At 53.8% G+C, this 10,741-nt stretch overlaps 1 protein-coding gene across 4 annotated transcripts; it reads right to left on the reverse strand.

Annotated features, from left to right (window-relative positions):
* Positions 1-733: 733 nt before the first annotated feature.
* LOC105492861 (aquaporin 2) lies at positions 734-8,836 on the reverse strand. 4 transcript variants are annotated; one of them, XM_011760158.3, is made up of 5 exons: positions 8,366-8,836; positions 7,468-7,605; positions 5,097-5,387; positions 4,817-4,897; positions 734-4,121 (listed from the first exon to the last, which is right to left on the reverse strand). In XM_011760158.3, exons 1-5 carry the CDS (start codon positions 8,723-8,725, stop codon positions 3,912-3,914), a joined length of 1,080 nt encoding a protein of 359 aa, XP_011758460.2. In that variant the 5' UTR covers positions 8,726-8,836; the 3' UTR covers positions 734-3,911. The 4 variants fall into 4 exon arrangements, with proteins under 4 accessions (XP_011758460.2, XP_011758461.1, XP_011758462.2 ...); XM_011760159.3 differs by having other exon boundaries at positions 5,223-5,387; positions 8,366-8,834; XM_011760160.3 differs by lacking the exon at positions 7,468-7,605 and having other exon boundaries at positions 8,366-8,832.
* Positions 8,837-10,741: the final 1,905 nt, after the last annotated feature.

Here is a 10,741-nt window from a genome sequence, read left to right on the forward strand (position 1 = left end):
TGCACCCTCCCACTTGCTTTCTCATCTCTCAAGTGCTCACAAGAGGCTAGGTTACCAGGGGAAGCTCCAACCTGAAGATTTGAGCTAATGAAGGACTGTAAAGGCCAAGACCTTGTTCTTGCCATTTTAGAGATTCAGAATATGATCTACAAAGTTAGAGATTATAATTGGCCTCCACTGTGTGATTTCATTCCAAGCTACCCATGAAGAAACCCAGACTCAGAGGTCACTTGCCTAGGGTCACACAGTGACCTGAGATAGGAACTACAGGTCGCCATGCAGACTTGGTCACCAGAAGTGGGCCTGGTGAGGCCAAAGAAGGAGACTTCATCTGTCAAGGTTACTCACATTGGGCAGCTGATTCTGTTTCCCAGGCCTGCGTCTGAGGCCCCTCCATCTCTCTAACCACTAGAGTCCCTCTGTCCCCAAGTCATCACAATAAACTCCTATTATGGCTTGGAATTATCTTTGCTCAAGCACTCAGGCCCTGCCCTGCCACCTCCAGAGGAATGCCCGGGACCTTTCTTAGTTGAGAGATGGGTCTCCCCATTGGTGGCAGGGGGAATTTGAATGTCTCAGGGAGAGCCCTTCCCCTCCTCTCCTGATATGGGGACCTCTGAGTTCCCTGGGAGAACTTGAGGGCTGGGGTAGAAATGGTAGGGAGTTCTGCCTGTCTTCTGGTACCTTGGACTGTATTTGTATTGACCACTGCCACGTTGTGGAAGAACACTACTTATTGGCAAATGAGCATTTATTGAGTGCTTATTATATGCAGAGCAGTTGAAGGAAGGTAGATAGGAGAATGCCATCTAAGAACTGAAAGCAGCCCTGTCCCCAAAGGGCTTACAGTCTAGCTAGGAGGCATCGTATATATACAACATCACAGCTTAAAGATACAAAACAACATTGAAGCACCATTTGCAGGTGCAACGTCATTTGGCACAAAGTGGGAGTGTGGGACAGCTCACAACCTTCTCTGTGCCCAGCTTGGGGACCTGGAGGTCTGTCCACCTGTCTCCACGCTGCCCTGCCTGTATGGTTTGGTGTGAGTGATCTCTGTTCTCTGACTAACCAGGTGCTCTTCAAGGGCAGAAACCAGCCCCACGTTCTTTGTCCTGTCTACCTTGCTGCCCTCGCCAAGGTTCTCTGTCCACTGCAAGACAGTGGGTTGGGCTGGAAAGGTCCAGCCATGTGTTCTGGCTTCTGCAAGGGCCTCCCAGGAGGAGCCTAGGATTTGCCTCAGTGGAAAAATCATGGGATTTTGCATAAAAAGCTCTGAGTTCAAGTCTTGGCTCCACTATACACTACCTGTGAGACTTTAGACCAGTCTCTTAGCCTTGGTTTCTGAACCTGTAAAATGGGAAGAACAATATTTGCTCTACCTTTGTCACAGGGTTGGGAGATAATCACAGGGGACGATAAGGGGAAGCTTTGGAAATAGCAAAACCCTTTATGGCTGGGGGCCTTTGTCCTTCCCTAACCTATCAGAAGTTTGAGGAAGATTAGATGAACCCTTGCATGCAAGGCACCCAGCACAGCAGCTGGTACACAAGAGATGCCAGGAACTGCCAATTTCCCTTCACTCCTGGAGTTCCATCACTTGGAATCCTTTTTTGACCTCTGACCCCAATGGGCAATAGAAGCTGGAAGTGGTAGGGATTTCATATTTAGTTTTGGGGGAGATGCAATCCAAGAAGTGAAACAGACATAGAGATAAATTCTTGGCTTCTTCTAGAGGAGTTTGTTGGGGTAGGTGGGGTGGGGACGAGGTGCCTGAGACACATCCATGATGGGCTCATAGCTTACTGCCTTGCTGCCTTTGAACCTCTAGAGCAAGGACACTCAGGTGCCAGGAGGACAGCTGTGGAGGTCACTTCGGTTTCTGACCCCCCCACTCTTCTGGTAGTGAGGCCAAGTGGCTGTCACTAGCTATCGGGGGTTTGGGAGAGTCCTCTCCATAGCACCTATGGCCTGGGGCAGCCTTTTTTGGACCTCAAAGAGAGCTTTGGTCAAGGAAGACAGTAAAGAGCATAGATCAGAGGGGACACAATTATAGAGATGTTCCTTATACACTGTCTTTCTTGGATGGAAGCAGAAGGGAGAAAGAGGCTAGAGACTCAGTGCCTGGTGCACAGTGGGTGCTTGGTGCAGTGTGAGCTAGATATAGACAGAAGTCTTGAAGGCATGGAGGCCACAGAAAGCATGAGGGTGGGGGGTTCAAGGTATGACCCACATATTACTTATACAGCAGGCTAGAGAGGGAAGGAGAGAATGGATGGGGCTGGGTGGTGGGAGGAAGGAGGTGGGAGAAAAGATAGGGCAAACATGCAGGGTAAGGAGAGGTTAAGAGGCTGGACCAGGATGGGGCCAGCCCCAAACCCATCTCCTTCTGCCTGGATCTTGCAGGCTCCCAGGACTCTCCTTTGCTTTGGCCATCAGTGAAAGGAGGTAAGGGATGTTGAGCATCAAACTCCTTCTGCATCCTTCCCCCAGGAAGCAGAAATAATGAAAATGATTCTAGTAATGCGTGTTAATGGTATTAAGAATTACAGTTTACACAGCATCTTTACATGCGTCATCTCACTTAATCCCGGTTAATCTCATTTGAGAACAGTCATACTGGCCTAGAAATTTAGAAGCCTGGGTTCTAAACTCAGATCTGCCTCTGCCTGGAGAAGTCATTTCCTTTCCCTGGTCCTGAGCGCAACAGGCTGCTCTATCCACAATGACTGTTCAGTGGTAGGAGCCAGAAGCAGGGAATCCCAGGCTGTGGAGAGGCAGAGAGAGAAGGAACAGAGGTTCCTGGGGCGGAGGAGCTGCTGCCCGAGGACTGGGGAGAATGAGATGGGTGATGAAGGGGTGTTGCCTGGTGCCCATGGTTGCATGCCTGAGTGCCTTGCCCAGCCAGCCATAGGTGTGTGCTGGGCAAGAGGGCTGACTTGGGAAACTGAGTGTCTCCTTTCAAGAAGTGTCTAGTTGCAAATCTCCCCCTCTCCCAAGACAAAGGCCCGGGTCCCACAAAGGGCTTTTGTTTTCTCTGCCGAAGTGGGAGGCTAATCTCTGGGTCTGGGGCACCCCTGGAGACGGGGGTCCTGGGCACACACAGCATACACACACGTGAAGGTGTGCACACTCATATGCCTGCTTCCTCTTTGGAGAGGTTCTCCCTCACCACAGAAAGGAAATCTTTGGTCACCAAAGCGCTGGGGCCCAGCGCTGCAGGTAGGGGGCATTTTCCAGGAGAAGCCAGATTGCAGCTGGAAATCAAGGCCCTCCCTTCAGCCCTCTCAAAGTGGCCTCCTTCCCTTTCCCTGAGGATGACTGGCACCCACACTTATCCACTGCAGAAGTGGATTTATGGCAGGTTGGGGAGGAAGGGGTGCAAGGGGAAGTGAGAATTCCCCAGCCGTGCACACTTGCACCAACGTAGGCAAACCTGTTCACACTCAGGGGCATGCACAACCCTGCATGTGAGGACAAAGGAGAACTCGGGGATGAACACACTTGCACACTAATAAAACCAGTTGCACTCTTTCCAGAACCCCCAAGGCAGGGGTCTGTACACTCCCCACCCGGTACCTGGGTGCAGGCTCTCAAGAGTTTCGCTCTTACCACCCACCTGCCTCCCTCCGCAGCTCAGTCCCCCAAGTTCCCAGTTCCCTGCAAAAGGCTGGAGGATCCACTACTGGCTGCTCACAGCCTCGGGGCAGGGGGCCTGCCAGGCTCAGGGCTCCCTCCGGCAGCCTCCTCTACGCTTGCTCACAGCACTGGCCTCGGCGCGCACGTACAGGAAGCAGCTACTCTGCGCTGGGGGGCCAACTTCAGACCTGGGGGAGAGGAGGGACGGGGTGGGCCCTTCTGCTTCGGGCCTCACACGCGTCCATCGGGGCCGTAGAGGCCGCTGACGGCCCTCAGGCCTTGGTGCCCCGTGGGAGGCTCTGCGGCGAGTGCAGCTCCACCGACTGCCGCCGCCGCACCTCGCGCTCCTCCCAGTCGGTGTCCGGCTCCAGGCCCTTCAGCACTGCCAGGCGCTCCGACAGGCTCTTGGCTGGCGGGAACAGCACGTAGTTGTAGAGGAGGGAGCCCAGGATGGCGCCCACCAGGGGTCCGATCCAGAAGACCTGGGGGCGAGCGGAGAGAGTGGCTTGGCACCCGAGCCTACACTGGCACGCGGAGCCCGCAGGCCCCGGTGGCACACTCTGCGGCCGCACCCCTCCTCTCCGCCATTAATCTAGTGAAATGCTTATTTATGTAATTAGCAACGACAACGCCAGCTGCTGGGGAAGCCTTATCAGTGCGAGGTTAAGGGTGCGAATTTTGAAGCCACTGCCTGTGTGTGAATCCTGATTCCACCACTTAGATGCTGTGTGCACTTCAACAAGTTACTTACCATCTCTGTGCCTTTCACTATAAGAATGCCTATCTCCTAGGGTGGTTGTGAAAACTGAATGAGTTAATGTTTGCAAGGCACTCAGAACAAGGCTCACCACATTCTAAGCACTAGATAAGTGCTAAATACTACCACTTGTAGAGTTCTAAGTGCCAGACACTGCATTATCTGGGTTACACCGGTAGCCTCAGTTACTGTTCCCAAGAAGCCAGTGAAGTAAGCTGTTGTCATCCTCATTCACAGTTGTGGAAACTGAGTCTTTGGCATCAGATCTGAGGGGTGGAACCCAAGGCTCCCCAGGACCAGGAGGAGTGTGGAGGGTTTGAGGTACCGCTGCTGAGCCCCAATCCCATGCTATTCCAGCTCTTGTTCTCCCTCTAAAATGGGTTTTTAGGGAAGGGGAGGGCAGTGGGTTTCAGCCATTACCCAGTGGTCATCAAATTTGCCAGTGACGACAGCTGGAGCCAGGGAGCGGGCGGGATTCATAGAGCAGCCGGTGTAGTGGATCTGCAGTTGGAGGAGGGTATCACAGAGAGAAGGCAGGTGAGGACAGGGCAGAAAGTCCTTGTCCCGCACTGCAGTGCTTGACCTCAGCCTAAAGGGAACCCACATGATGGACAATTAACTTCACGTTTTATTTAAAGAGCTCTGTATTCTTTGGGGGCTGGAGTGATATCTGTCCCTCTGGGGTATCTGGGAGTCAAACCTCTGGGGTGTCTGTTCCTCTTGAGAGTTCTGTGTATGTGTCCCTCTTGGGGTCTCTGTGTCTGTCTCTGGAGTGGTCTGTGTGTCTGTTCCTCCAGGGAGGCTGGAACCTATGGCCATGACCTACCCCCAGGAGGTGGCCCAGGGCCACGGAGAAGCCTATGGAGAGAGCAGGGGTGCCCGGGTTCTCTCCACGGCGCTCATCGGTGGAGGCAAAGATGCAGAGCACCAGCTGCAGCGTCAGGAAGAGCTCCACAGTCACCGCCTGGCCAGCTGTCGTGCTGTTGCTGAGCTGGGGACAAAGAGGCAGGTAGGGGAACACTGAGCACACTCTCCTCTCTGGCTCCATCTTCCTGTCCACCTGCAGTCAAGGCACCAGGGGGGCCTCTGGGCTGGGAACCAGAACACCTGGGCTTGCCAGACACCTTAGCTGGAACAACTGATCCCTTCTTCTTGGGCCCTGGCCCAAAGGCAGCCCATGATCCCCCAGGATGCCCGTGGTTTCCCTGCCAGAGGTAGGAAAACTGACTCTGTAGCCCATTAGATTCGGGGGTGAGGTTGGGATCCTTCAGTGTGAGAGAAAAAGGATGCTGAGATCCAGAATTTCTGTTTCCTGAAGAACAAGAACGGAAGAGGTTTCAATGGCCTCAGGAAGCTTTGGACTGGTTAGCAGGAAGACCTTCCCCTCTCTCTAGACCATCAGACCCTGGTGCAATGAGAGGCCCGTGGTCTGTCTTCCTGAGGTCAAATGGCTCCCAGGGACAGGACTTGGGTCTAGGGGATGGTCCTAGTGTGCCCCTTTCTGCTATGAGTCCGCCATATACCTTTTTCCTTAACCCTTGTCTATTCTCCACTGCCTTTCAGGCCTCAGCTTTGCCCTGTTGGTTTGCTCCCTGCACATCCTATGGAGGTTGGGGTGAGGGCCCCGGAGCTGTGTCGGACAATGCCTCCACACCCATGTAGGTTGCCCATGGTCTCAGCAGACCCTGCCTTGGGTAAGGAGAGAACTCGGGGCTGAGTAAAGAGGTGATTTCATAACTGGGCCACACCCAGCACTGGATTTCTCCTTGGGTTTTGTCACCCTGTGCCCTACGCCCTGCCTTCTGGGACTGGGCACCATGCTGGGTGGAACAGTGACAGCTCTCAGCTCCCACGCTCTTTCTCCAGGCCCTGAACCCCCACCCCTGGGTCCGAGACATCAGGTCAGAACCCTTGGGTCTCTCTAGGGTCTAACCTCAATCCCTCCTGTTGTTGTCCAATGCAGAGTCTCTAGAGGACAGTGAAAAGAGCTTTGGAAGCAGACACTTTAGAGGCCTCTGACTTGCCATGAGACTATTTAATTTGGCCTCAGTTTCTCCTTCTGCGAAATGGGATAACAAAATGGATTCTGGAGGATGGTGGGAGGACTGGAAATGACTTATTGGTTCTGTGACTTGGATCAATTCACTATTGAGCCTCAATTTGCCACTCACAATAGGGGGGAACCACAGAATTTCCCTTATAGCATTGTACCAATGATGAGATGATAGCTGGCCTGGCACAGGGCAGGTGCATGTCAATGATTAAATTCCTGGTGGCCAGGCTAGCTGTTAGTGTCCTCAAAGGACACATGGGATGGTCTTGAGGATCATCTGGCTCTCTTTAGCCTCAGGGCAAGTTGGTCCCACCACTGCCCCATTACATCCAGGCAGGGTTCTCCCCAGGTCCTCAAGGTAGTAAATGCTGAGAAGTGGCATGGAGGAGTCCTCCCAGACCTTTCTCTTCTGAGGGCCCCAGTCAGTTGTGAAATGATGGAGGAGGAGGACTGCAAGTTTCCCATGGCCTCTCACTCCCAGTGCCCTGCTATTACAGAAGAACTTCCTGGTCATGCTCTCAGGAAGTTCCTTTTTCAGTCTAACTGGACTTCTTCTTGCTGTAAACTGAACTAATTTTGTTCTCAGAGGAAAAGAGCCCACTCCTCTGCTTGCCCACCTAGCCTGTCCTTGGCCCCTGGCCCCCAACCTTGTCACAATTTCATCTTTAAAGAACAGAGCCTTGGTGTGGTGGCTCATACCTGTAATCCTAGCACTTTGGGAGGTGGAGACGGGTGGATCACTTGAGGTTAGGAGTTCGAAACCAGCCTTACCAACATGGTGAACCCTGTCTCTACTAAAAATACAAAAATTAGCTGGGTATGGTGGCACATGCCTGTAATCCCAGCTACTCGGGAGGCTGAGGCAAGCGAATGACTTGAGGTGGAGGTTGCAGTGAGCTGAGATTGTACCATTGTACTCCAGCCTGGGCAACAGAATGAGACTCCATCTCAAAAACAAAACAAAACAGAGAAGTTCCCTAACTGGGATACCCCTGTCCCACAAATGAGGAAGGGCTACCTGTGCAGAGACGCGGGTGGCCACAGAGATTGTGCAGGACTTGTCAGAGACATCAGGACTCTTGTCCAGTGGCCCAGGGATGGAACAGGCCAGGAAATACTGGAGACTGAGGCACAAAAGAGGCACTTGCTGTCCTGGCTTAGGATGGGGGTACAGAGTGAGAGTTGGTCTGTTGGGAGCACAGGTCGTTCCTCCACACTCATGTCTCTTGGATTCACAGGGCCCACACAGACCTGAGAGGGGAAGGGGGTGGGACATGGGGGAAGGGACTGTGGCACCACCCTCAGCTCCCGAAGGGCCCACGGGGCCCAGTTAGCACCTGTATCATGTAATCAGCAGCCAGCTTATGGGCTCCGGGGACCTCATCAGGGTTTGGAGAAGGAAGTATGCCCATTGCTGCTTGTAGGGCTATGGTGTGTCTGAGCCTGACCTGTAAGGAGCACCTGCCATAGGGCCTGCAAACCCTCAAAGCAGAAGAAAGGCTGGGCCCCTCTTCTCTCTTGAGGACCCTGTCATGAGCACTCCAAGGCTCCCCACAGCTTGGAAAGCATGTCTGCTTGGGACACTAACCCCTGCTGAGTTACAGCCTGGTCCTCACTATAACGGAGGCATTGAGTCCAACAGAAACCCAGATGAGGCTTTTCCTGCACGACGGTCAGGGTGGAAGAAGCCTGCAGTCTGTCTGCATCCTGCCTTTGCTCTGGTACCATTGCTCCTTTCATCCTGACCCTCCTATGGTGGCTATGTTCCTGACTCCAGGCTCTGTCTCTCTCTGTCTCTCTGCCTCTGTCTCCATCTCTCTCCCCACCTCACCCAGAGCCCATCCCTCCCATCTCATCCCTTACAAGGGATTCCCCAGGATCTGACCCTTGTGGATGGCAAAGTTGTGGCTACTTACAGCATTGACAGCCAGGTCCCCGCGGATGTCTGCTGGCGTGATCTCATGGAGCAGAGCGGCTCCGGCCACAGCCCCCAGCAGCTGGGCAGCCACGTAGAAGGTGGCTCGGAGAAAGGAGACATGGCAGCCCACCAGGCAGGCCACAGTCACGGCTGGATTGATGTGGGCCCCGCTTATGTGGCCCAGAGCCTGTACCAGGGTGCCAATACCCAAGCCAAATGCCATGGCGATCTGTAGCACAGAGGGCAGGGCCTGTGGCCAGTTGAGGGCCGAGCCGAGGCCAAAGAAGACGAAGAGGAGTGTGGCCAGGAACTCTGCAAACACAGCCCTGGAGAAGGCTATGGAGCGGAGCTCCCACATGCTGCGGAGTCCTGCGTGGCTGGCCCGGCCGTCTCAGGGCCAGGAGGCTCTGGGCACTCTCTTTCGCTCTCTACCACTCTCTTTCTCAAGGCCTCTGGGGAGGCTGGGTTGTGGGCATTTATAGGGTACTTCCATCCCGGATCTGGGCATGTGGTGGGGAGGTGGAGTCGTTGAGGCCAATACCTCTTCTCCATGGCGGCCTCTGCCCCCATGCCCCATCCCAGCCCACCCACGTGCCTATCACCCTATCTTAGCCTTCACAGCTGACTGATGTTCCCCATTTAATGAGCTCCAGATAAGGACTGACGTCCCTGGTTTTCCGTGTTTGTTCCCTTGGTTACCCCAGGGCTGCTGCCCCAGGGCCTCTCCCAGCCCCCACGGGGTCTTGTGAATGGGAACCTCTGGTGGGGATTGTGCCCAGTGCCCCTCTCTCTGACTCGAACTGTTGACCAAGGCAGGGGCAATACCTCACACAAAACTAAGAGTGTGTGAGTGCTGCTCCTTCTGGTAACTGGGAAGTTCTTCTGTCAGACCTCCAATTACTCCTGCTTCACAGGGATGGAAAACAACTGGTTGGCTTGTGACAGATTTCCAGGGCATAAAGGTTTGTGTCTTCTGTGTTTGCATTCTTGCAGCTAATCACCCATAAATCATTAAGCTTCACCTTCTCCTAGGAGCCCCAGCCAAATAGCAGCTCCTAGAGCCTGGGGGCACTGGGACCCTGGCCCTCGGTGATGGAGTCAACCTGGGGGCGGCTGAGGAGGCTGAGGGTGTCCATTCTGGCATCAGCCTGTTCCATCTATGTGACTTAACCTTTCTTGCCTTTCTCTGTAAAATGGGAAGAATAAAACTGACCTAGTGGATTGGGGTTTGGATTGAATGAAACAATGTATGTCAAGTGCTCAGAGCAGCGCCTGGTCCACAGTAGGTGGTCAATGAATATCAGCCCTTCCTTACAGTATTATTTACACTTTGAGGAGAACAGGTCTTTGCACACTCATGTGTTGGGGTCCCAGAAGCTGTGACAGGTCCTAGGAACCCCGAGGAGCTTAGGGCCACTCTGGCCACAGGAGAAAGACATTTCTGTGGGGCAGTGAGCTGTGCAGGCTCGGGGCGGCTATGATGGCTGATAAGCAGCTCTCTGGCCTTGGTGCCCACTCAGCCCAGCATCTGGGCAGTGCTGCCTCCTGCTATCAATGCCGCTGTGGCTACTGGGGTCCTGGAAGTGTTCAACTCTAGAAGTTTCCCCAGCCCCACTCACTGGCCCTTCCCTAATCCCTCCAGCCTCACTCCCCCTCCTGGGGATTCACAGCAGGGTTGGGCTCAGAGTGGGGGCAGAAGGATGGGCTTCTGCACCCTGCCCTAGCTCCTGTCCAGCAGGTCCCTGGGCAAGTCACAGTCCCAGCAACAGAAATCTGGGAGAGATTGGAGACTGGAGTGGACCGCTTTATGTTGTATCATGGGGATGTGGGGTGAGTGTAGGCCCGGGGAGGGGAGTGACTCATCTAGGGTGCTCCAGCAGGTTAGTGGCTGAGCTGGGACTGAGCCTGGTCTGGAGCTTTCTGCCACACCCCACACTACCAAGCCACACTCTGTGCCTCAGTTGCCTTGTCTGGACAATGGGAGTGTAGATGCCTACCCCATAAAGTTGTTTTGAGAATGCAGTAAGATAATGAACGGGAAAGTATTTTGCAACTGAGAATGTATCATACACATATATATGGGGACTCATGACTCCTGCTATTGTGAAGGAGGAGGAGGAGAAAGGCGAAGAGGAAGGGGAGGAAGAAAGAATAAAAATTACCCATACAGAAGGGATGCTCCAAAAGAGCAGGGATTCCTGTGGGGTTTGTTCTCCAGTGTATTTCCAGTGCCTAGCGCCTGGCCTGACACATAGACACCTGGCACCCTAGCACTCTTCCCTCAGCCATCCCTCCCAACTTCAGGCATTCTGGGTCCTCTGGGAGAAGATTGAGGGAGAGGGGGACCCCTATCCCTGTCATATAAAGGGCATCT

Source organism: Macaca nemestrina, chromosome 10, assembly GCF_043159975.1.
Source record: "Macaca nemestrina isolate mMacNem1 chromosome 10, mMacNem.hap1, whole genome shotgun sequence".
Taxonomy (NCBI): Eukaryota; Metazoa; Chordata; class Mammalia; order Primates; family Cercopithecidae; genus Macaca; species Macaca nemestrina.

Excerpts from the sequence above, each read along its gene's own strand:
- LOC105492861 (XM_011760158.3), bottom strand. The coding sequence starts at position 8,725 with ATGTGGGAGCTCCGCTCCATAGCCTTCTCCAGGGCTGTGTTTGCAGAG. Across the intron at positions 7,606-8,365 it reads GGGACCTGGCTGTCAATGCT|CCAGGACAGCAAGTGCCTCT; the intron begins GTAAGTAGCCAC and ends CCCCATCCTAAG. Across the intron at positions 4,898-5,096 it reads GAGGAACAGACACCCCAGAG|ATCCACTACACCGGCTGCTC; the intron begins GTTTGACTCCCA and ends CTCCAACTGCAG.